The sequence below is a fragment of the Temnothorax americanus genome, unplaced genomic scaffold, assembly GCF_048541705.1.
Source record: "Temnothorax americanus isolate GAGA-0224 unplaced genomic scaffold, ASM4854170v1 Scaffold37, whole genome shotgun sequence".
Lineage (NCBI taxonomy): Eukaryota > Metazoa > Arthropoda > Insecta > Hymenoptera > Formicidae > Temnothorax > Temnothorax americanus.
This window is the reverse complement of record NW_027509515.1, coordinates 704,614-730,612: the sequence shown is the minus strand read 5'-3', so window position 1 is coordinate 730,612 and position 25,999 is coordinate 704,614. Positions and strand designations below refer to the sequence as shown.

The 25,999-nt window shown below is 43.3% G+C and overlaps 2 protein-coding genes across 11 annotated transcripts in view; one reads left to right on the top strand and one right to left on the bottom strand.

Moving 5' to 3' along the window:
* Acc (acetyl-CoA carboxylase) overlaps nucleotides 1-9,583 on the bottom strand; it is a 15,560-nt gene extending 5,977 nt beyond the window's left edge. Inside the window, exons 1-8 of one of the 6 annotated variants that reach the window (XM_077414693.1) lie at nucleotides 7,752-7,945; nucleotides 7,113-7,398; nucleotides 2,208-2,331; nucleotides 1,793-2,123; nucleotides 1,329-1,626; nucleotides 1,014-1,227; nucleotides 556-889; nucleotides 27-487 (exon numbers count right to left, since the gene is read on the bottom strand). In XM_077414693.1, the coding sequence (XP_077270819.1) occupies nucleotides 27-487; nucleotides 556-889; nucleotides 1,014-1,227; nucleotides 1,329-1,626; nucleotides 1,793-2,123; nucleotides 2,208-2,331; nucleotides 7,113-7,398; nucleotides 7,752-7,782 (2,079 nt within the window). In that variant the 5' untranslated portion in view covers nucleotides 7,783-7,945. Of the gene's footprint in view, nucleotides 1-26; nucleotides 488-555; nucleotides 890-1,013; nucleotides 1,228-1,328; nucleotides 1,627-1,792; nucleotides 2,124-2,207; nucleotides 2,332-3,705; nucleotides 3,891-7,112; nucleotides 7,399-7,542; nucleotides 7,946-8,685; nucleotides 8,850-9,218 lie in introns of those variants that run through there. The other 5 variants (XM_077414694.1, XM_077414695.1, XM_077414698.1 and 2 more) reach the window with 5 other exon arrangements.
* On the top strand, nucleotides 8,063-25,999 carry Cdgapr (GTPase-activating protein CdGAPr). Of its 5 annotated transcripts, XM_077414704.1 has the most exons (9): nucleotides 8,063-8,455; nucleotides 14,482-14,834; nucleotides 17,031-17,230; nucleotides 17,362-17,499; nucleotides 17,561-17,965; nucleotides 18,049-18,379; nucleotides 18,474-18,807; nucleotides 18,901-19,816; nucleotides 19,886-25,999. In XM_077414704.1, exons 3-9 carry the CDS (start codon nucleotides 17,162-17,164, stop codon nucleotides 22,328-22,330), a joined length of 4,638 nt encoding a protein of 1,545 aa, XP_077270830.1. In that variant the 5' UTR covers nucleotides 8,063-8,455; nucleotides 14,482-14,834; nucleotides 17,031-17,161; the 3' UTR covers nucleotides 22,331-25,999. The 5 variants fall into 5 exon arrangements, with proteins under 5 accessions (XP_077270830.1, XP_077270825.1, XP_077270831.1 ...); XM_077414699.1 differs by lacking the exons at nucleotides 8,063-8,455; nucleotides 14,482-14,834 and adding an exon at nucleotides 14,963-15,400; XM_077414705.1 differs by lacking the exons at nucleotides 8,063-8,455; nucleotides 14,482-14,834 and adding an exon at nucleotides 15,463-15,818.

The following is a 25,999-nucleotide window of genomic DNA, read 5'->3' as shown; positions in this document are numbered from 1 at the left end:
TCGAACAACATGGAACAGAAACTTACGTCAACAACGTTATCCAAATCGTTGCTGGCTTGTATCTGGCCTTTCTCCAAGGCAGTTTGAAAGCCAGCAAAAGCGGCTGTAATCGTTCTATCAGCGATATGAAGCGCTCCGCAGGTAACAGCCAATAAGATGTCTGGTTTGTCGCTTCGGACACGTTCAGAGATCAGCAAATCGAGCCAAGCGGTATCTATATTATTTTGTTGAAAGGATTCGGTCTCCAGCAAAGTGATAAGATACTCGACTGTCGTCCTAAAATCGCCTCTGATGCTCAATTCTTTTAGGGCTACAACTAAATTCTCTCTAGCTTGATTACGGTCTTCACCCCAAGAGAAGCAATGGCCAAATTGAGAGTCCGCGAACTCGTGGAGTCCCCCCGAAGCTCCAACTGAGAAATAGCCCCATACATTTTTGGATGATCGAAAATTCAACTCCTGCACCGTGCCGGAACTCGGTTTGAAGCCTAAAATCCAAGCGAATTATATAATTTGTATACAAGATTAAAGCTTTTGCGGTAGAAAGTAATCTCACCTTCGTCAGGATTTTCGCTAGTAATTCTAGCTGCGATAACGTGACCCCACGGTTGAGGTTTATGACGTGGTTGGTCAAAATCGATCGGGTTATCGCCCCAGGGGCTTTCACCGTACAAAAGACGTATATCTTTGATGTGATGCAATGGTAAACCCATGGCTATCTGTAGTTGGGCGGCCGGTAGATTTACATCCGATACCATCTCGGTACAAGGATGTTCCACTTGAAGACGAGGATTCAACTCCAAGAAATAATACCTGCCCGCTGTATCGTACAGATACTCAACGGTACCTGCGCTAACGTATCCTACCATTTTTGCTAATCTCACAGCGGCCTGTCATTTGATAGTAGACAATTAATAGCGCAGTCCATAACAACGTTGTCAAAAAAATATATATATATATATATATATATATATATATATATATATATATATATATAATTACTGTGATATTTACTTTTTCCATCTCTTCGAAAACCTCTGGTTTGGCAATCACGGCAGGTGCCTCCTCGATAATTTTTTGATGTCTCCTCTGGATAGAGCAGTCACGTCCGAACAATGATATTGCGTTACCATAAATGTCGGCCAGTAATTGCACTTCCAAGTGACGAGCGCATTTAGCCAGTTTCATAATGAATATTGGTGAGCCAGGTATTTCGATCTGTACTTGCCTAAACGTTAGAAATCCTTGCGATGAAAATGGTTTACACAGTGCAGTGCAATGGTTTATATAATTAAAGTCCTCTTTTTGGGGCGGAACTTTGGATCTTACCTAAACAAAGCGGGTAATTCCTCAGCGTTTTCAACCTTCCTAATTCCTTTACCTCCACCACCTTCGCTCGCCTTTACCATAACCGGGAAGCCGATCTTGTTAGCCGCTGCCAGACATTCCTCCACGGTGGCAACGCATCCCTTTTTAAAAAGTTCCGATGATATCTTGATTTTTTTCCCACTGTATTGCGCTGTCAATTCCGATCCTGACCAGGGAAGCGTTGGGACATCCGCGGTTTGAGCGACTATGCTCGATGCGATCTTATCACCTAAAGCCCACATGGCTTTCTCGGACGGTCCTGCCGAAGAATTTAGGAATATGAGAATGTAAGAGCGCATCGACATGAAAGTATGCAAATTTATGAATATTAAAATCCCGCGAAAAGCTGTTGTCACGATCAATTTATTGATTCTTATCGGCAAAATAACAGCTGGAGAAACACAAATTATACTTTTTATTTATACCAATAAAGCAGATGTTATTTTTGTGGAGTAGCTCCGGAAGTTTAGGATTTTCCGAAGCATGGCCCCATCCCGCCCAAACTGCTTGGACTTGAGTACGTATCGCGATATCGACGATCAGTTCCACATTAGCGTAATTGTTGTTGTTGCTCCCACCCGGTACAGGCACGTATTGATCTGCCATTTTGATGTATTCCGCGTTCGCCTTCAAATCTTCCGGCGTGACCATCACCACAAAACGCACAGCTCTCTCGTTTTTAAACATCTCGTATGACCAGCGTCGAATCGATCGCATACATTTAACTGCCGCGATACCATTGTTGGCGATCAGCACCTACAAAACGACGGTCTGTAATGTAAAGATCCGTATAGCAATGTCAACCTTTTCTCGCTCCGCGCGTTTGAAGCAAACGCTTACCTTGTTGATAACTCTGGTGCCTCCGAAACGATGGACAAACTCTTCGGGAGTCGCAACGGTAAAGTCCTTCTCAAGAAGCCGATTTTGCGCTTGGATCATCACCGTACCCTGCGACATGCTGGGCCTATCGAAACATGTACAACACGTTCATAAGTATTAATTGTCCCTAACAGCACGATATAATGCAGCAATATTGTCATATTGCACTTGCAGTGCAATAGTGTTGATATGTTGCAACAATATTGGAATGTAATATTATGTCAATCTTGCAGTAATATTGCTGCAAAGTGGCATTGCAACATACTATATATATAAGGCATCATATATATTCGATAAATTAAGAAATAAATTAGCTTATTGTTGGATGTAATAAAAATGATGATTTATTTAGATTTACTTTAATGTATGAAGTTTTTTAATGGAAAACTATGCACATTCGATAAACTAAGAAATAAATTAGCTTATAATAAAGATAATGATTTATTTTGATCAGCTTTTAATATATAAAGTTCCTCAATGAAAATATAGGCATTTATGGTGAATTAAGAAATAAATTAGCTCAGAGATATGGAGGGGTAAAAGCCATAATGGTGTAAGTCAAATACTTGGCGCGAGACACTACCGTGTCTCTTGATTTTTTAAAATAACTCGTGTGCAATTTATATATTGCATCTATGCACACGAGTCAATATCTTGAAAAATTTGACTTCACCACTATGGCTTTTACCCCTCTATAGATATAATATTTGTCCAATGTAGTGCCACAACATTGCTATAATATTGCAGCAATATTGCGCGGGGTAAGACATAGATATATTGCTGCAATATTGCAATCTTGCCGTGCAATACTGCTGCAATATATTGTGGTGTTAGAGGTATATTATCATACTCGATGATACATATTTTAAAATTCCGTAAACTACGCTCCGCATATATCTGCATAAATATTGACCAGTGATGTACTTCGAGTTCATTACGAGCAAAAACATCTCACATCATCAACCCGCCCGTAAGAAATACGAAACGTACAAAAAAATAAAGTGTTTGAGCCTCAAATAGTTCGCGCGATACAGTACCCGTCATAATATTATAATAATTTGAGGCTTTCAATTTATTTCATTTTTCTTATCTACTACTTATCGTTAGTCTCGCAATTTCCTACTTAAAATTCCATAATTTCGAAGCTTATTTAATATTCATTGCTGAATAATGCATCTGTCTGATATCCAAAAAGTAAAAATGCATTCATTCAATATTTAAGTAATAATAGCATATACATTTCTGTCTTTTTGAGAGGTGGTCGAAACTTTCCTGACATTTATGATTATTCTAATTATTTCAGTTAACTGGAGATTGAGACTTTCTGATCATTTTCTTATGTCAATTAAAATTCCTTTCTTTCTTTCTCAAGGCTCGCTTGACGCGCGTAGTTGGCGATGTAACGTTTTTAGCATGGATTATGCAAGGTGTCTATATATATTGGCAAAATAAAATTTACATTAATCTGGATGGATGTTTTGTTCGCGTCTCGTCCGTATTCTTCTCTTCGGTATCGCTGTTTCTCGCCATGCTCGTTTTGGAGACATGAGTCGACAGACTATCTGAGCCCTTCCAGTTTAAATCCCTCTCTGTATTTTCCGTCAAGATAAATCTCTTTATCCACCTCATCATGCAATTCCCGGATGAATGGCCGAAATGTTTGTAATCTCCAGAATAGCAAAAACAAATAAATAATGCGCGCGATTGCGAAAGCCTGCAGGATAAGAATTGAATAAGCTCCCACGCTATAACGCTTCGCCTCGTTTAAACAGTGCGAAAGATGTTATCGATAATTTTGAGATGCACAGATAATCCTGAAAATCAAGTTCGGCGTTACCACGTTTGCATATCGTCATAAAACACCATAGCTCGTCATTTTCATCGTTGCGTATACGCATTTGCATGTACGCAACGAAAGCACTCAAATGCAAAAGAAGCACAGTAGAGAGAGATATAAAATCCTTTGAAAATATAGAAGATAATCATAATAAGAAAAATGATAAGATAAATGTAAGAAATAAACAAGTTGTCTCGTTTCGACAACTACGAGATATTCGCGAGGCTGGATAACGAGCGAAATGCAAGATCTCTTCTCTCAAATAGCATTGCAACGACCACTCGAAGACGATAATTTCTAAAAATGTAATTTTCAAAAATGAGCGTCGGGGAATATTAATTTCACGTCATTCGTGTCATTATATATGAATCTAAATTATGAAGAATACTTTTGAGTCACAACACGTGCAACAGGATGTTCTGCATAGCAGAATTTGGGTTTCCTATGAAGAATTAAACGTATAACTTATCGTGACGTTTCGACTATCTCGTCAGCGGTCAAGCAAGTTTCTTACCGATTATCCACACGGCTTTCCTTCCTCGATACACGCGAATCCCCTTATACCTTTTTTTTACATGCACGCTCGAGAAGAGAAAGAAGCGCGTACAAGGCCTTTCTAATTTTTTAATATAATCTTGTATATATTTATATAATATATTAAAAATACAATTTAATAATATTTTAACGAGTGATATTGTGACATTCTTAAGGAAAATTGGAAAACAAAAAGATAGTAACAATCCTGGGTGAAACAATTTTTCATATTTTCTCAGAAATTTTGTAAGAATTGAGATTTATAAAAAATTCTGAAAAAAAAATATATAAAAATTCTTATATATTTTTTCCGAAATAATTGGATGAAGATTTTCGGAATATTTCAGTATCCGTTTGTATAAAAATTTCTGATAAATTGCACAGATTTTCTCATATTTATTCAGATTTTTACAAAAATATATTTAGTAGGAAAAATCTGAAATATTTTATTATTATTTTGTGAGTGTTTTGTTCAGAGTTTTTCTGAAAAACGTTCCAATTCGTATAAAAAATCTGAAAAATTTTGACCATTCTGAAAAAGTCTGACAATTTTTATAGAAATTCTAATTAAATAATATGAAAAATTCTGAGACATCTTTCCACCAGGGAAAGTCGAGCGGTTCTCTATTTTTTAAATAATTGATTCCTGCATTACTCTGTCATCGTGTAACATGTTTCACTCATAAGGTCTACTGTTTTCAGCTGAACTTCTTGCACGGTTCGTCTTTTCTATTTGTCTCTCCAACATGAAAAGAAAAAGAGGAAAGATAAACCGTGCTTTAGTTCAGCTGAAAAGAACAGGCCTATTGCCTATTGTCACTCACTTCCCCTTACTATCCAAATATCTTCGTTTTCTACATGGAAATAAGTGCGGAAAAAACTAGTTGATTCGAAAAGACGTCAATAAAAATTTTTAGTCAAAACTCACAATTCTAAGACCATCAATATTTTTGCTAAACGAAACAATTACGATTCTTCTCGCATAAATTAATTCTTCTTCAACTATTGTTATAAAGCGTCAAGACAAGGTCAAAACATCAATCGCTTTGAAACAGGATGTTTCATATCTTATTCTAACATAGTTTGATATAAAATATGATGCATCTACTTTGCATTCACTTTGCGACACGATCTTACTTCGATATTGTTATCAAAATAATAATATCGCTTTAATATCGGCATGAAGAGGATTATAAAATTATATTTATACGATATATTGATATCGTTGCATCTTGTATCGATCACGTGATCAACGTGCGACATTTCAGAATCTGCTTATCAAGCTCATTCACGTACCGAGCAAAAAGCAGTCGTCATCAATTACAATGTTAAAGGAATTTTGAGGCCTTTAACCTTTTCGCAGATTGGCTTCATTATTTGAACTTAAATTTATTCAGATTTTTACAAAAATATATATATATATTAGTATAGGAAAAATCTGAAATATTTTATTATTATTTTTATTTTGTGAGTGTTCCGAGTTTTTCTGAAAAACGTTCCAATTCGTATAAAAAAAATCTGAAAAATATAAAAATATACAAATATATATATAAATATATAAAAATATAAATATATAAAAATATAAATATATATAAAAATTTTTGAACCTGCGCGAATTACGACACGCTCTAAAATTGAAACGACGTGAAAACATTACATAATCGTCTCTCCGTCCAATGTTTCATATATCACATATTGTCGCGCGTAAAGACGGTAGCTTCTAGCTTCTCATTCGGTCTTTTAACTCTTGAAGGAAGGATCGTACGACCACATCGAAGATTACGCGATAACATCCTATTTACGTATACCGTATTTGTAACTCGTAATGTTATAACTCGTGAGCGAAGAAAGTGTAGTGTAAAATGTTTGTGTATGTGTGTGTGCGCGTAAAATAAAAAAAATAGGAAAAAGAAACCAGTTTTGCATTATCGGCTTTTTAAAAGTATCTTGTTAGCCGCGATAACCGCGTAAGGTCGAATTCGTGTCGCTTGCAATGCGTATTTAATACATGGTAGAGAACTCAATCGGTTCGACGTTCGTGGATGTTCACGATTTATCTAAAACGCAAATATTTTAAGACCGTGCATTCTGAAAAACCACGTTTTTTTTTTTTTTGCAGAATGCGGCGGTCGTATTTAATTGCGCGGAGGCGACTCTTTGAATATTCAAACGTTGAACATTCATTGTCGCGCGGTGACAGAGGTGAAAAAGGTTACGAAGATACATATATATTATATATCGCGTCGTTCCCTTTCCTTCCCTAGCTTTCTCGTAGGTGCGCAAGTTGACGAATTTTCCGCCGTCTCATCCTTAAATCGCACTCTCGAAACTCGCGCGGACGGCGAACGACGCGGGTAGCGGGTAGCCGCCCCGACGGGCGACTCGTTCGAGATAACCGATAACAGGCTCCTTTCATCCGCAGGGGCATCTGAATCGGGATCTGCTTTTGCTCGTTACTGACAACGGAAGAAGAAGAAAAAAGAAACAAAAATCACCTGAGCCGCCTACGGCGTTCGACCAGTCCTTCCGCGACATTTATCTGCAAATTGCCGCTATCGCTGCTCTCGTTCGGGAAGCTATCCTCGATCTCCAGCACCTCGCTAGGATCGGGATCGCGATTAGGAACGGGCTCATGCTCGGGCTCCCCGACGACAAAGCTCACCGGTGTCTCCGACATCACTTTCGCGCGAGCGGACTTGGTACAGGAATTGACACAGTGGACAGTCTCCTTCCTGGATCCTGCCGCCGTACCGGAAGACTCCGACGCGCGTTCGACGTTACCTTCAAAAACACATTCGCGCGTGTGTACATGTTCCTTGCGGAAGCGGGAACGATCGTTTCGAGGAGAATGATGCGATTTGAATCACGGCGATCTCCCTCGGAAGGTTCGGGCGTTAAGGACGCCTCGAAAAGCTTGCTACTCACCAGGAGAATCGCGCAGAAACGTAGAGCCCCTCGGCAGGTAGGCGACGCGAGGAAATCGCTCCCTTCGCGCGCTTCAAAAAGAGGAGGAAGAGGAAAGAAGAGAAGAAAGAGCACCCACCGTGGATACCGTGATCGTTTCGAGGGACGAGAGATGCACAGGTGCGTAAACACGGTGCGTGCGTATACGATATAAATTATGGGGCAAGTACCGTACAGGGTGTCCAGAAGACGGCGTAGCATACCACGGTTACGTTCTCCACCTTGGCATCTCCTCCTTCCCTATGTCGAGTGGCATGTATAACGAGATCGAGGAGAACCGGCGCCGCGTGGAGGAATCGCGGACTGACACGGTACTGAGGAGTACGACCACGACGATGATGACGACGACGACGACGACGACGACAATTCCCACCGGATTGCGCGCGCTGCACTGACTCGCCGAGAGATCCAGGCGGAACAAGTTGTCCGCGGCGCGGGGCGACATACGTGTCTCGCATGGGCCGAGCACGACCGAAGCTCGCTCGCGGGTTCAAGGGTCGTCGCTAAACGTCGCCGGTCATGCGGCAATCACGTCGATCATCCGGGATCGCGCCTCCGCAGTTATTCCTCGTGGAGCTTTCGCGCGTCAATGCCACCATCGGAACTTTAGCTTGCATGTATCTTCAACCCTTTTCGATCCTCGAGATCTCCGAGCTTTCTTTCCCTTTCTCTTCGACCGCCTCTCAAGTCTCCAGTCACTCATCTAATCACTCTCGTCGAATCATATTTTTTTTCTTTTGTGCATTAGCAAGGCGAATTTGCGACAGCCGGAAAGTACGGCGATCGCTCATTTACACGCGTGCGAGGTTGAGACGCGCGCGCTTTTGTTTACATCGCCGCCAAGGACCGCAAATACGCGCGTCATCAGCAAGGAGTAAGTATTTGCATACGGAGCGCAGACACCGCATCAACGACTCCTCGAGCGGCCGATCTCGCGAATGAGAATGACCTGCGGAAGTGAAATGAAAGTCGACGTGTAAAAAGTTTTTACGAGCGCGTAAAAACTTATAATATCGATACGCAACCAACAATAAGAACCACAGACTCTTCGGGATTTCCGAGAGTCGCCTCGGCGTGAAAAGGACCGCGAAAGATCACGCTTACCGTTCAACAACGGGATTAACAGGACGTTTGACCCTTTTTTTCTTCCCGGCAGAACCTACGGCGTCTCTTTCAAATTCGCATTTTGAATCACGGACTATCGCGGACGATCCGTGACTCTCGCGTGGTTCATTCTGTAGATTTTCACACATGAGATTGTCAAAAAATTAGGAGGAGGCGGCGATTGGCCGAGCCGAGTGTCAGGCGACGCACGAGCGCGGCGCTGATTGGCCCACGCGTGCGGCGTGACACGGCACGCACGGCACGGCATGGCACGGCGCGGAGCGGAGTGGAGCGTGTCCGCGCCGTCCGCGTCCGCTGCCGTCCACGGCGTCCACGGTCGCGGTCCTGTGTCCCGTCCCACCGTGGCAGCGTGGCTACCGCTCGAGCGTGGTCAACGCTCAACGCGCGAGAACTGCGACATTTTCGAGAGGGGTCGCGTGTCGATCGCCCCCCCGATTTGACCCAGGGCATGCCGAAGCGCCCGGCACGCGCAAAAACAAACAGAAAGTCTAAGAAAGACGACGTCGACTCACCGGTGACGGATCTTGCGCGCCGGGCCGACGACCCGCTGCGTCTCCTGGAGGTTAGGTTCGTCCACTCGTTCCCGTTCTGTCATTCGAGCCGAGTCGGCGGTTCCGCGTGGGGATCAAGACTCCGGGTGGACGGCTGGACGGGCGTCCACCGTGCTCCGCTTCGACGTCTCACCTGACGCAGCGAGCGTCGTGATCGGTTCGGGACGAGCCGAGTCACCGTCACCGCGTGACCATGTATATCTCTGTGGGAAATTTTTTTGCCCTTCCGCACGGAACGGACGAACCGCTACTAGATCGGGCGTAGCGAAATGTAAAAAAAGGGAAAGATAAGTACAACATCGACGTGCCACTGTCATCGCCCGCGCTCGTCCTCACCTCACCCATTCTTACCGGCAGTGCTGCGATTTCGAGCTCGAGCCCCGGCCCCGGCCCCGGCACGCACGCGAATTTCCCCCTCCACTAACGCACACAAATGACGCTCAGTCTATCGGTGTGTCGGCAGCGCTCGGCCGTTCCGAGCGAGAGGGAGAATATCGCTCCCTCCTTGTCGCTCTCACACAGCTCGCGCGATCGACGAATGTTTTTACGCTGGAAATGCTTTCTCGGTATCTCGGCGTGAATCTGAGTTGCCAGTGCACGATAACTAAAGAGCGATCTTTGGAATAATGTAGAGATGATGTGTAGAGATGATGTAGAGATGAATAATGTAAAAATGATTAAATAAACATGAAAAAAATTGTAGTAAAAATGTATATAAAAGTATATTTCCGTTATCAAATATATTTATAGAAATATTAATACTATATTTTTATATATTATTTATTTATATGTCCAATAACGTGATATATATGTATATATATACATATACGTGTTTCAGAGGATATTGAACTAAATAAGAAAGTTATATACATATGTATTGTATAATTTATAACTTCTTTATTTGTTTCAATATCTTTTCAATTGTATACCATTCAAATAAATTCTAGTAAGGAATAATTTCCTCATATGAAAATTGTACTACAGTTAAACGCATTGTAATAGAAGGAGCCCACTATTGAGAAATTTAAAGAAGCATTTTAAAGCTCACAGTTTAATAAGTAGGATAGGTACTTTAACAAACGGGAAATCCACTCTTTGCCAGAAACGTGGACAGAAATATATAAATCTAGAAAATATTAAACTTTCTTACTCGTCAATGTCACTACATAACAATTATTAAAACACTTGTTTTAATTAAGACATTATTATACGTGCATAAAAGTAAATAACAAATGTCTGAAATATATACCACATCTGTTATTGACATGTTGTCGTAACAAAAAAAGCATTCGAATCCACATTACTGTTCGATGAAAACCGCGGGAAGGTGGTGGTGTCTTCCATCAGGAGGAAATGTAAAAACAAATTGTCAAATAAATTACTTACGAGATGTAACTATTTCACAATATTCTACATTTTCAAAAAATTAAGGGAATAAAAAAATAAAGAAATAAAGATACATATTTTTTAAAGCTACTGCATGCAAGCGATAAACAAAACGTAAAGCACAATACGTAAATAAAAAGTATAATACATTTTAAAATACTTAAGAAACATACAAACACAATAAAAACTACTGTATTTACAGTTGCAATAAGGCATGCATTTAAAAATTGTCCTTTATAAAAGTGTTTCACGCAATGGAAAACGAGATTTCACGCGTCGATCTCTTTTTCGCTGGCAAAGTAACTTGTAGGTAATGGATGCGAAATAATAATAGAACCCTGAACTATCTATACAATCGGAACGCGAAAACTCTTCACAAACCGTGGAGAATACGTATTCGAGAATCTCTCAGGTTTTGGCCAGACGACGCTGTTTTGCGTCATCCATTCTCAGTTCAGTCCTCTAATGCAATCTCACGCGATGCAATGTTCACGTCTCGACACAGAATGTATCCTAGATCCGAAAGTTTCTCCGGAGTATTATGCGCGGTTTTTCAGTTCAACTGTTAAGTCCAAAAATCAATATTTTTCTTTGATGCAAAGTTACATTGGTTTTTAACTCAAAGCCACGCTTCGCAATGTACCACGATTGTCACCACTCGTTTAAATTTAATATTAATTGTATTCAGTTTTAATTAGAACAATGGCTTTAAGAGTCTACACGTGTTTGTGTATCGACATTATTAATGATATAAAACTCACATTAAACACCTCTGCGTTGTTCACACATTTTTCAATCACATTTACAGTGTGAGTTTGTGCCTCCTGACTTTCATTTATCGCATTTATGGCGTCGTCAACTAAAAAAATATACAATATCAATTTTTAACACTAAATAAATAAATATACTCTCAAACATAAATGTAATAACTTTACACGTAATAACTTACATTTGCTGAAGCCAAGGCTTTACTTTGAGAGTAATCGCCCCACTTTCTTTCACCGCTAAGACAGAAACGAAACTTGGTTCGTTCCGCCGTTTACATCTTCAATACAGAAATGTGAGTTAACGCTGATTCCTCCCACTTATTGTTAATGACCTGTAACAAAGATTTGTGTTCAAATATGTATTATTATCTGTTAACACATTTTTTCTTGTATGTTAATAATAATTAATATTGTAATATGTACTTACAATAAGTTTAGCCAAGGCCTTTCTTGAGAAGTAGACATTCGTCTCACTTCTATTTGCACGACTCTGTATCGCCGTCAGTCACGAAAATTCTAATCTTAGCAGATCGTAGGATATATAAGTGTATAATATACTCAAGTGTATATCATTAATAATATATTTAAGAAACGCTTTTAATATAATTTATCGTGCCGATGAATTATATTAAAAGATAGAACTGTGAATTATTTTAAAATCCGCCACTGTTATTGTCAAATGTACAGAAAAGTCACCGGAGTTTATCCTCAATCCACAATAAATGGTATTTATTGGGTGAGTTAGCTCCCGTTTAGGGTGATCAATATACCAAAACCTTTTACTTCTGTAAAAGGTTTGGATAAGTATATATGATCAAAAAATGTATATTTGACAATAACAGCGGCGCATTTGTTACACAGTTCTTTACATATGTATTGTAAAATTTATAACTTTTCAGTTACAAATTATACAATAACAATTTAGCTCTTTTGCAAAAATTAAGCCATTTATTCCAATTAAAACTAAATACAACGAATATGAAATCCAAACGAGTGGTGACAAGCGTGGTACATTGTGAAGCGTGGCTTTGAGTTAAAAACCAATGTAACTTTGCATCAAAGAAAAATATTGATTTTTGGACTTAACAGTAGGACTGAAAAACCGCGCATAACACTCCGGAGAAACTTTCGGATCTAGGATACATTCTGTGTCGAGACGTGAACATTGCATCGCGTGAGATTGCATTAGAGGACTGAACTGAGAATGGATGACGCAAACAGCGTCGTCTGGCCAAAACCTGAGAAATTATTGAATACGTTTCTCTACATTTGTTTGTGAATAATTATCGCATTACGATTGCATGAAGTTCAAGGTTTTATTAGTATTTGCACTCACCGAACACATACGAAAATACGAATAATTTAAGCAGCGAATTAGAGACCGACGTGAAATATCTTGCCGGTCCATAACGTGTAAACAAATTTCGTGAGAACTAGCAAGAAAAATAAAAAGCAAAAGAGTACAAAAAGCAAAAACATATATACACATATTATCAACAATTTACTGCTTTAAATGTTGTGTTTTGGTAAAGCAGCAACTTTTTCGCGAAATAAAGTATTCTCTGCTAAAAAAAAAACGTAATATTAATAATTTATGCCTTTTAATACTCAAAATAGCTGCTATATTTTTTAAACATTATCTGTTAATAACTTTTTAATAAACAATGACTGCCGGCTAAAACCTTCTGAAGGTCACTCAGGAGGGTGACCTTGACAACATATGTCAAGGTCAAGGTCATCGGTGAGGTTTGACCTAATATGCATATTTACCAAAAATTTTTTATATAAAAATATTTATATAAATATATAAAATATTATAATCTTGTATAATCTCTGTTCGTATGTACAAGAAAAATAAAAAGAAAGAAACTTAGAAAATAATTAAAAAAATAATTTTTGCATTTTTTAAAATTGTTTTTGCATTGTTTATATATTTACCTATATATAATCACTAGGAAGACGTAAGCTATCCACCAGTGTAAAAATTTTTGAAATTGATTCAATAGTTTTTAAGATTACCCCGAACAATGCTACAAATTTTTCTCCTTTATATAATAGTAAAGATATATATATAATCATATACAAATGTAATAATTGTGTAATAAAATATTACTATATATGATTATATATATATGAGCAAATTTTTCACAATTCCTCAAACTTTATTTTTTATTATAAAAAAATAATGCAAAAATGATTCTTTTAAACATAAAAAACATAGTATGGACATATTTTATATAATATTGTATAATTATATATATTTAAATATGCGTTTTTATATAAAAAATGTTTTACCCGCGGGTTTGCGTTGCGATTTGCTGAATTGGTCGAACTGTTAACCCACAGCGCGCATAAGTAGATATTATACTGTGTCATTATTTGTGTCCATTTGATGTTGGAATTAAGGTGCGAATTCATGGGACGCTCGTTTCAGCGTATCGCGAGATCACGTGATTTCGCGACGCTAGCGTCAAGCAAAGAAAGCTGGATTTTCTCAGCTTTAAACGTCAAAGCCAAAGCGGCGCGAGACGCCGAAATTTTGACGCTGTTTTCCTTTTCATGAATTTCAATTGACGCCGGCGTCATGCGACCATCTTGCCGCTGAAAATGAGCGTCGAGCGTCAGCATGAAAAGGCACCTTAAGGGCGTAAAACGTAAAGCGTAAGAAAATCAATCAATGGGTGCGTTCAGCCGATACTCCGCTAGCCTAGCAATCGTGAGCAGTCGCTCGTTTTCGCTCGTTTCCTCTCCTTGGACCCAATGGATTAAAAGGAGAGGAAACGAGCGAAAACGAGCGACTGCTCACGATTGCTAGGCTAGCAGAGTATCGGCTGAACGCACCCAATCCCAATCGAGTATTTTCCCCTACTGGGATTACGGACAGCACAATACTTGATTGGGATTGGTCGATTTTCTTACGCTTACGTTTTACGTCCTTACGCGATTTTATGCGCGAAGGCCTTTACGACTCGCATTGCGGACCCCAAAGAGCAGAATTTTCGTATACGTTTCTCTTGCGAATGAATAAGCAAGAATCGATGATCGAAACAGGCTCGGGTTCTGTTTGACAGAATGCGAGTATGAGTCAAGGAGTCAAGAACGTCAAGGACAACGGCCACGGCAATCCGGACAAGAATTTGAGATTCTGTCGCGTGCTGAGCGTCGCGCTGAGTGAAATCATCAGGCACAGCTCAAACATCAACTTTCGAGATCGTTGCATCGCGCTTTCGCGATCGAGCAGCTCGTCCAGCGCGCAAGCTGCGTTAGCAGCCGATTTGTTATCGATCGTATCTCGCGACGACGCTCCGAACGCTCGAAAAAAACAGACGAAGAAGACGAAGGACGAGACTGCGAGGGACGAGGGACACGAAATCCTCGATTAAGTTAATCGGAACGTAGTCGAGATCACTGTTAAATAAAACCGGTAATCCAATGAATAATTTTGTTTATATTTTGCAAAACCAAAATGAGAGAATCCGTCTCGTCGGTGGGTCGTGGGTATTGGTGACACTTGTGACGGGCGACGACGGACGCGTCGAGTTAAGTCGAGTTGCGTCGCGTCAGGCTAGGTGACGCGAAGTTAGGTTAGGTTGGGGAGTAGTGGCGGATAGGCGGGCGGGTGGGCAGCGGCGTTGAGAGAAGCGTCTTTGATCCGTTTGTGATCGTCGTGAGGCTGGGGCTGGGTTACCGTTAACTTCGCACGGCCGCCTCGCCGAAGGACGTATACTCGCGTCGCGTCTCGCGATCGGCGGCGTGAGTGGAACGGTGATGCAGAGGAGTGAGTGAGAACGCGACCGTGATCGCAACGAGATCGCCGCCTCCGTCGCCGTCTCGTCGAGCTCCACCCGCGCGAGGAGCACCAGCCTCGACGTAAAACGGAAACAAATGGAGGCAGCGGACACGGTGCGGGTGCGCGGACTTTCCTCTCCGACAGGCGGCGAAATATTCGGCTGACCACCAGGGGTTCTCAATAATCGGGAGCGACGACGGGTACGTTTCTCTCCCCCCTCGAGTCCGCGCCGGCTTGTTAAGAGAGGATGCGAAAATGGGCGAGAATGAGAGCGGCCCTGTTCGTAGCGTTGCATCGCGCCGACCGTCCCTTTTTCCCCTCCCGAGTTTATCCTCGCCCGAGCGTGCGCGACGAAGCGTTGAACGAGAGAGAGAAAGAGAGATAGAGAGAGAGAAAAAATGAGGCAAGAAAGAAAGAGACCGCTCGTGACATAATAGCGCCGTTATATCCCAGACCCAGCGCGAAGATTCGAGTCGTACAGTGGCGAGCATTGGCGAGCAAGGAGCGAGCGCGAAGAGAGAGGGGTTAGGGGGGGGGGGTGAGCTGCGGAGACCCACAGCTGTTCGCAGTCTTCAGCCTTCGCGACTTCGCGATCTCGCCGGTGCGGAAAGCGGAAAGGTCCGATATATCAATCCTTCCTTCTCTTTTTCTCTCTCTTTCTCTCTCTCCGACCCCCCCCCCCGTGCTCCGCGATCCCTCCTCCCTCCGCCGTTCACGTCGCGGTTGCGGTACGCTCGCGATGTAAATATACACGTCGGCCGTCGATCCCCCTCGCTCGCTCGCGAGTCGCGTGCGCGAATGCCGTGAATCCGTTGCTTCGTTACTTACTCCGTAATCCGTCGTATCGTTTTCCGCGTATCGAAACGCGTCGTGAGAGCGCCGGAGCTGCAAAAATTTCGGCGCGCGTGAATCCGCGCGCGGGGAGACACTCCTCGGCGCGAGCGTCCCGATGTCGAGGTCGAGCAGTCGAGCAGCCCGAAACGGAGTCGCCGCCGCCGCCGCCGCCACCACCGCCTTCGGGTTATTGGCACTTCCGCGCGCCTTAGATAATAGACTCGCCTTGTTAAGCGCGCCGACAGCCCCCGCGCGCGCGTGTCGGTGTCGGCCTGCGCTCGATCGCGCTCCCGGCGCTCCGGGCTCCGGGCGCGGTGCCGATCGAGCCGAGACGCCCTGCTGAAGCGTCCAACGCGACTCGACGACTTCCGCCGTGCCTCCTGGTAACCGACGACGGAGAAACGACGTTGTAACCGAGAATCTATAACGTTCCGTCGACCTGTCATCCGAAATGTTCCCTAATGTTTATCTCTCGCTCACGTTATCGCGGTAACAACGTTTGTGGGACGTGTCGAGATGGAGCTGTATAGTTAAGAGATTTTTTTTTTCTTTTACTTACTGCGGACTGCGGCTTTGCTTTTAGTTTCGTCCGCGTTGGTCGTCGGATAAACGCGCGATATGCGGCGCATATGGTGTGAGCCGTGGAGGGAAAAAAAAACCCGCCGCAGACGGATCTCGATTCCAAAAAAACGGTCGTTTCCCTTTCGCGAGACGATCGCAGACGTTCCGGGACGTATCGCGGAGACGGGAAGGAAATTCGGTCGGTCGATAATTGCGCCGTGCCCCGTGAAGATATTCGAATTTCTATCGATTTTAATACGAGATGCCTTTAACAAAGGGCGTTTATTGGTCCTAAACGAACGGATCTGAGATAACGAGACGTTAAAAGTGATCGTTCTCCGAATGACGCGATTAAAACGCCCTTTACGAGAACGTCCGGGATTTAGTGCGTTTTTCTGAACACGATAATCCCAAGTTCCACCGTCGTGTCTGCAGAGAAACTGCGGGAAAGAAGCGATGGCTCGATCGAGAGGAACGTGAAGAAGGCCACCTTGGCGCGTGGCAAATCCGGTCAAAGGCCTGGCTCCTCGTCCTCCTCGTCCTCGTCCACGGAGAGGCTGCGAAAGATGCCCGGGCCGTCGACGCAAGAGAGGCCCCGTGCTCATCGGCTCACCGATATCGAGTCTCAGACGAAGGTTAATAAACTAAAAATTATGGCGCACTTTAGTGGATTTAAAAGCTCGCGCGAGAATGTCGAATTTATTACACAAGTTTGATGATAAAGTTCCACAGGGAATTTAATTCTCTTGTGTGAATGAAATTGCAGGGCTTGAGCGGTAACCGGACGGACGACTTCGGCACGCCCGTTAGTTCTGGCAGCAACATGAGTAGCATCGCGCGCTTTCCGAAGCTCGACGAGTGTGCCCACTTTCATTACGAGCACGTCGAGCTTGGTACTCTGGAGGTACGCCAGAACGCGAAACGCACGGAAGGTTTGGTTAAGAAAACACCGGCTTGGCTTTTAGGTATCCGTCAACGAGGGTTCCAACGACTCGGAGAGCTACGCCGTTCGAATAACATCCGGCGACGCGTGCTGGACGCTACAGAGGTCCTACGACAACTTCGTCATGTTCGATAAGCAGCTGCATCGCTGCATATTTGACAGAAAGTTTTCCTCCTTAACGAAGCTTCCAGATGTTCGGCCAAAAAACGCCTGTGATATACTAAAGGATTACTTGAGCCGGTTCTCGCTGTTGAATCACGAAGGCTTAAACTGTGGCCCGGTATTAAATTGGCTACAGCTCGATAACAGGGGAAGAAGGATTCTGGTGCCGGAATCGGATTCCTGTCCTATCAATACTCCGGCCGTCGCCGCGGCATACGCCGTGAGACCCTACACCGCTCAAGCCCAAGATGAGATCTCTTTCCAGGTAATCGATTAGCTAAGTTTTAAGTCTTTGTACTATGAGAACTTTGCGCTCTGACTAATCCAAGTGATTAATATAATAAACAGGTAGGCGACATGATATCCGTTATAGACATGCCCCCTCCGGGGGAAAGTACGTGGTGGCGTGGAAAGCATGGATTCGCGGTTGGATTTTTCCCGGCCGAATGCGTCGCCGTAATCGGGGACAAAGTGCCGCGTCACTTGACGGTTTCGACGACGGTCAGATCGAGATTACCAGTAAAACCTGTGCTCCGGAAACATGGCAAATTGATCGCCTTTTTTAGATCCTTCATACTAAATCGGCCCTCTAGGAGGAGATTGAAGCAATCGGGTATACTGCGAGAGCGCGTATTTGGTTGCGATTTGGGAGAACATCTATTAAACTCTGGTCAAGACGGTACATTTTTTTCTAGCATACTTTTTATAATTCAGATATATCGAGTATATATATAAAAGAGGAAGGAAGACGAAAAAGATTATTCGTTTTGTAGTGCCTACCGTTTTGACGTGCTGCGCGGAATTCATAGAGAAACATGGTCTAGTCGACGGTATATATCGTCTTAGTGGCGTAACGTCCAATATTCAAAAATTGCGGAACGCCTTCGACGAAGATAGGGTACCAGCGTTGCATTCCGATGAGAGCATTCTGCAAGATATCCACTCCGTAGCATCGTTATTGAAGATGTACTTTAGAGAGCTGCCGAATCCATTGTGCACGTATCAACTTTACTCCACTTTCGTCAATGCGGTTCAAGCCAGTAGCGACGCAGAGAGATTGAGACGTATGAGAGACGCGGTTAGAAAGTTACCGCCACCACATTACAGGTAGTTTTATCTATATTTCCATTTTCGTTACGTTCACCTGTCGCGGCAACGAGTCGACGATTTATTCTAATCTTTATCAAACCATGTACGCAGGACACTGGAATATTTGATGCGTCATCTGGTGAGGGTAGCCGCGCGTGGCACGGAAACAGGTATGACTCCGCGCAATGTGGCCATCGTCTGGGCGCCAAATCTCTTGAGGTGCAAGGAGCTGGAAGTGGGTGGTGTAGCGGCTCTTCAGGGTGTCGGAGTTCAGGCGGTCGTGACGGAATTTCTAGTCTGCTACGCGGAACTCATATTCGGGGATGGTCCTGTTGGCAGACCAAAGTCTTTGGCGATCACCACGTCCGCGCGATTGCTTACTTTGGAGGAAGCGCGCAACAGAAGTCTCAGAGGCGAGCCTGATTACATAGAAGTTGGGGCGGGTCCGGCTGGCCTTCCTTTGCGCTATCACACTGTCATAGAGCTGCCACGCAAACGAAATGGCTCGAAACGATCGCCCTCGCTAAATTGGAGGGCGCTATTCGGTAGGGGCGCTGTCGGAAAAACGAGGCAAATTGGCACGCCACCTCAAGCGGAAACAGTGCCAAGTTCCTTGAACTCTTTGCGACGCCTGAGACCCGTCAAAAGTGCCGACAGTTTAGACGGCGAAGATGGGTTGGGTCCGCTTTTAGGAGGACCACCTCCCATCAGAACCTGCGGTCACAGTCGATCTGTCTCGCACGATTCGTACTTTGATCACTTGGCTGATGCGCCTAACGCATCTTCGCCGTTGGATCTCTCAGAGATACAACTTAACTTTGATCTCGAAGAACGAGAGATGAGGATGCTTTCGGAAGAAGAAGGTGGCGGAGTGGCGTCGGTAGAAGCGTCACCGCGTCGGCAGAGAACCGAAGGAAATCAATGTGCCGCCGCGACCGGCGGGTCTAAGAGGAAACGATCTCGCTTAGAAGAAAGATTGCATTGCGACGTCGAGTTGCGTTTCATAGACAGCCAAAGTCCTGATCAGGTGATTAACGTAAATTAGTCTCAGTCATTTTCTATATACACGTCATGTCTAATCTATCGAATCTTTCAGGTCATGGTGTCGACAAGTGCGGATATTCACAGTATCGAAACACCGTCTCCGTTACAAACCCCAGGTTATCTACCGTTGTTGTCGGAAGCCTCTACGCCGTTAACGCCCGCTACGTTGCAGGGCACGTCTCACTCTACGTCGCCGGTACCAGCTAATAGCCCCAGAATAAGTTTTCGAAGTTTCACTTTGCCGTTAGAGATTGGCGACGAGCGCGACGGAAGTAATACGAATAAGTTGAAGGAGACCAGTGCGTCATCTTCTGAAAAGTCGTCGGATCCTAGCCATAGGTTGTCTATAAATTTAGAAGACCGGGATAAGAGATTGGAGCCATGTGAGAGGATTATAGCTTATGATGGACGCGTGGAATTGCACGATAGAAACGCGACCACATCGCGTACCGAAAATCGCGTCGCGACTCAATCGAGCGCGGTCGCTTCGATTTTCAATGATACGGAGATGACACCGTGTAACAGATTATCCTCCTCTTCGTGCGAAGAAGCTGCAACTAGCGGAGTAGCCGCATCCCGTAAGGACGTAACACAGCTGAGTTTGCATTCTGTGGAGATCTCATCTAAATCGTATAAAGAAAAAGAAGAGGCGGCTAACGAACGCGACGAGTCTACTGATTCACCAAATAATCTTACCGGGGTGGCTGATTTGCCGAGGTTGCCATCCAATACGACCGATCTCGATTCTCCCATGTCGTGCGAACAAACTCTACAGGAGCTGCAGGAGTCTGGATTCGTAATTTGCGACAGCTCCGACAAAGTGTTCACCAATACGGAAAATCCGCGCGCAACGAGTAGCAACAACGACTCCGGCGACTGGGTGATTGTTGGAGGAACGGCAGCTAATTCCTTTATAATACCGATCAGCGAATCGACTACTCCCAACAATTCCTTTGTGGAAAGCGATGCGAATCCAGCGTCGGAGAACGTTCCTGGAACACTGGTTGAGCTCACGCTGCCTCCGACCGCGGACGCGTTTCGTATGGGAATGACTTCCGACAATTCGACGGGAAGTCGTGCATCGATGCAGGAAAGCGAGGAGATGATACTCGATGTTACCGATACGAAGAAGTATACGGGTCATGGGCTCGAGCGAGAAGAGGCTGAGTCGCAGACGAGTTTTGGTCTCGTAAACGAGGATAATCTCACGGACGACACCCATTCTCGACTGCGCGATCGGGAGAATGGCAATCGATATTCCTGCACGGATGTTAATTCGGGCCAAGAGTCTAACGCGAGGGAGCAGCAGCAACAGGTTCGCGCTTGTTACATCGAGGCGGACAATGCGAACGTATTTGGTACAAATCGGAACGAGATACGTGACGATAAGGAGCTGTTTGGGGAAACGGAAACCTTTGAGAACTATCGCTGTCTGTCGAGAGACACGAGCGCGCAGCAGCGTGATTGCGCGACACGCACTTTACACGTCACGAATCATCCGCGATTCTCGAATAAATCCGAGGGAAATCAGGAGACGAGCGTTACACGAGACGATCGTGACAACGACCATTGTACGAACGGACTGTCAAAGAAGTGCCAAAGTTTCGGATACAATAATTCGCAGAAGCAGCAGAGTAATACGCAACAAATACGCAAATGCGCTTCCAAACGTGGCGACGAGGGTCACAAATGCGTCAGCTTGCAAGCTAATCAAATACGAGGCAACATCGAAGTGAGGATTCCTTCGGAGAACGCGGCCGAGCCTTGCGAGGTGGCACACGCGCCAGAAGGGGCGTCCGAGGTGATGGAACGGACGTTGGACACGTCGAGCACATTCACAAACATCTTGTCGCCGACCATCGACGACACGGTGGTTCTTCCGCCACGAGACACCGCGGCGATTTTGCAGGAGCTAGCTCTACAAAGATTATCCGGAGGCGCGGTAGGGGACGCGTCTACGCCTATAAGAAGAAAATACGAAAGCGAAACAGTCAGAGAGCGAAGGAGCTTTGATTCGGAGATCGTCCGAGAGAGTAAGATGAGACAAGAATTGGATTGCGCGAAGGGCAAATCCGAGGAGCCGTCGCAGCATTTACCACCTTGCTTGCGGGCGCGTCACGCGAGGGCGACTCGAGCGGCGCTGAGCCGCTCCCTGGACGAGGCCAAGTTCAATCGAATGACAAAGGACATCTCGTTGTCGGTGAAACCGACGTCCGAGGACGTGCAGCATTGCTCGACGCCTAACGTCGGCATCAGCTCCGGCACCTGCTCGAGCGCCTCCGAGAAGATCCAATTGCGAAATCTCGGCGGCCTAGACCTGGGGGACCCGCAGTGTAGAGAAAGAATCGAAAAGTACAAAGAGGAGAGAAGGACGTTTTTGAGGGACAAGTATCGGTCGGAGAGTTTCCGTGGAGTTTCATCGAAAACCGAGGACGACGGCGAGCAGGCGTTATTAACCAGGTTGAAACAGAGGGCTACGAGACCCTCTCTTCATTAATGAAATCCGGTCTTCGTAAGACAAGGAAAGAAAGGGGGAGCCAGGGTTTCCTCGTGTTCTCTATAGTAGTATAAATAAGTTCTTGAGCAGTTAACGCGTAATGCGATATCCATTATCTACCTGCATCTTAGAACAAGTGCAAATTGTAGGGCGGCTGTCGAATTAATCAATCATATGACCAAATTCAACCTCGTTCTTAACGCCACGTCTGCTTTTGTTTTCGAATACACGGCAACTAATTAGAATGACGGGACGTCGAGCAAACGTATATCCAAACGCTAATAATAGAGAGACGGCGTTATCTTAAATTACATAACTTTACCGTTCGTATATTTTTATTGAATTTATATCCCAGGTATGTACGCTAACTTGGGCTTATTTGTACTACTCACGAATGCGAATGCCGCTTTTGCATTCGATGACATATTGTTTATGTAATTCTGCCAAACGCTCTTTCACTAGATCCACTGAACCGCTTTCACTTGAATCTCACCGATGCCGCGGCCTTATCGCGGTTGATAATGAAGGTGAATTACGACGAGGATGATAAAACGAGTTACGCGATCCATGACTCATCTTCATATCGTCGATCGCCATTGTTAGCTGAATTGTACGAATGCTTTTAAAGCTCATTATTAATTTATTACGAACTCGAAGGAAAGTATTCATTTTTATTATTGTTAGAAGCTTTAAAATAACGATCCTCTTTGTAATTATTATTATTAATATTATTATTTGATTTTTATATTTACTTATATTCTTTGTACTGTTACGCTAGCGAAGAAAAAACGCGCACGCGCATGTAACATTTCAGCTGCTTTGTATGTACCAGAGTCAACAATATCTCGTGCAGGTTCTCACGACGTCACGCGAGACGTTGGACTCACCTGTTGCTTTTACACCGTAGGTTAAAAATCTCTTAAAAAAAAAAAATTGTACATCTTGGAATTTTTTTTTTAGAGAGATTCCTTTACGAGCCGCGTGTGTGTGTGTAAAATCTGGTCGCCTTTTTACAGCGAAATTGTAACTTTACCGAAATTTAGATGAGTATTTTTTTCTCGCGAGTGAAAAATTTCTGGTACATACATAAAGTTTAACTAAATTGTGCTTTGCGAGTTGGTCGAGGGAGTCTCGACGAACTCGCTCGCGCGACGTTAAACCGGGCGTTTCATTCGCGCGCCAATGTTACTCTCGCGTTATGGACTGGTCCATAATGACGACATCCACAGATATATCTTTTGAAAACATGTTAATTTTCTCGGTTAGTGAATATGTGTGTAACATATTGATTTCTATAACAATGCGCTTGTCGACGGAAGGCTAGCTTAAAATCAAGATTACTATCGGATTACTAAAGTGGTTCTTCTATCTTATTAATATCCTAAGTGTGTATCGCGCGCATTGGCCTCGCGTTTTATTACATTTCGATTACTAAGCAGCAGCTCTGCTGCTCACACATCGCCTCATCTCATCTCCGTTACGTCGCACGACATCGCTTTAGAGCGATGTTCATACGTTTTTAGTTTCCTTTTATCCCATTTTATTATCTTTATTTTCGATTTTTAATCGGTCTCTTCTGTGAAAAAGAGAACGATGATGTTTTCGCACGCGAAAATGTTTTTTTTTTGTTTTGTTTTTTTTCTATAAAGGCAGCAAACTGAGCATTTCTTTTTTTTAAGCACGGTTTGAGAACTGTTTAATAAGACTGGGACTAATTGTCGACGCTAATTGTTGAGTACGATTTCAGTGATGCTCGCGTCTGCGGACCTGCGGACGCGATGAACAAATTACAATTTAATACTCGGAGAGCCTTACGCTGAAATACGTTTTGATCTCTTACAAATTCTCAAGATATTTATTTAATTAGGATTATTAGTGATTAAAAACGATGACGTTTAAAATCTCTTGCATGCGTAGTGAGGACTCGAAACCGTGGTTTTCGTTTCGAACACGTGACTGTTTCTTTTTAATGTCGGTTAATTAACGTTAAAATATTTTTTTGTTGGCTGAATGGTACGGCAACCAAGAATTGATACCTAGGCCAGTCAAATTAAACAAAAAAAAAAGGCTTTTGCTCTCAAGTGATGCGAACTTTTTTATTTCTTTTTAGGCGTGTTGGGGGTGTTTAGAAAAGCTTATTTTTGAGTTGTATCATGAGACCCAGAGCTTTTTGAGGGGGGTGAAGGGGGAACCAATTTTTGACGAATCGGAACGAGTCACCGCTCATTTTCTTCGTTTTTTCAAGCCCTACAACTTTCTTAGGAGCGAAAAAGTGCTATCTATTAATCGAAACGAGATAAATGCAAAAAACCGCGAAAATTTTATTTTTTTTGGGAACCAAAATTTTCGTTTTTTCGCAATAACTCGGCGAATGTTGATATTGTAGCTGAGGGGTTGGTCATTCATTTTTTATCAACATTCGCCGAGTTATTGCGAAAAAACGAAAATTTTGGTTCCCCCGAAAAATAAAATTTTCGCGGTTTTTTGCATTTATCTCGTTTCGATTAATAGATAGCACTTTTTCGCTCCTAAGAAAGTTGTAGGGCTTGAAAAAACGAAGAAAATGAGCGGTGACTCGTTCCGATTTGTCAAAAATTGGTTCCCCCTCCACCCCCCTAAAAAAGCTCTGGGTCTTATGATACGACAACTCAAAAATAAGCTTTTCTAAACACCCCCAACACGCCTGAAAAGGAATAAAAAAGTTCGCATCACCTGAGACCTCAAATGTCTAATTTGACTGGTCTAACCGTCAACGATCGCGGTGTTACCGTGCTTTCCCCGTGTATTCGTTCGCGTGTCTCGTATCCCCACTCGAATATCTCAGTCGTGTATCTCTATCGTGAAAATCTGTAAGCAGTGTTCAGGCACGTGTAGTGCACGTTTACTAACTGATTGACTGTTAATGATAAAATACTTAGAGATTCAATAGTCGTGCTTGCGCGCGCGCTTTCCTGGATTCTTTTATCCGAGATGGTAATGGCCTAACTAGAGAGGGAGAGAGAGAGAGAGAGAGAGAGATATGTCTAGACAACGCCTGAAAACCCCTTACAAATGAGGTACCTAATGACTTATGCACAATATAACGCGCAATAATGATACATCCGCGAGCGATGTGTATTTTTAATAAGCTGATATGAGATTCCGCAGTCTCGCAAAATAGTCCGTAGAGATCCTTATTGAGGGCACGAGAAAGAGAGAAACGATACGAAACAATATTAAGAGCCGTATAGAAAGTAAAGAGTTCCCTATAAAACGACACACACACACACACACACACACACACACACACACACACACACACACACACACACACACACACACACACACACACACACACACACACACACACACACACAAAGACTAATTCTCTATTATTCAAAGGCTAATATATATATAAATATATGTATATGTGTATGTATATATATATATATATATATATATATATATATATGTATATGTATAATATGTATATAGACATATAGTAATCTTGTTTTTGAGTGTAAGAGGCTCGCACGCCTCATCCGGCTGGGCGCATCTTTGCCCCCCTTTAGTTATAATCGCATTTAATAATAATAATTGTTTCCGTTATGAGAGACTACTGTTTGTCGATTATAATTATAATATATGCAAGTTGTACGTGAAATAAATATAAATGCTGTAAACATCGGA

Bases quoted from the DNA above. Each gene is read 5' to 3' on its own strand.
- Cdgapr (XM_077414704.1), top strand. From the start codon at position 17,162: ATGCCCGGGCCGTCGACGCAAGAGAGGCCCCGTGCTCATCGGCTCACC. The intron at 17,500-17,560 runs GTACGCCAGAAC...CTTGGCTTTTAG, and splicing joins TCGAGCTTGGTACTCTGGAG to GTATCCGTCAACGAGGGTTC. The intron at 18,808-18,900 runs GTAGTTTTATCT...CCATGTACGCAG, and splicing joins TTACCGCCACCACATTACAG to GACACTGGAATATTTGATGC.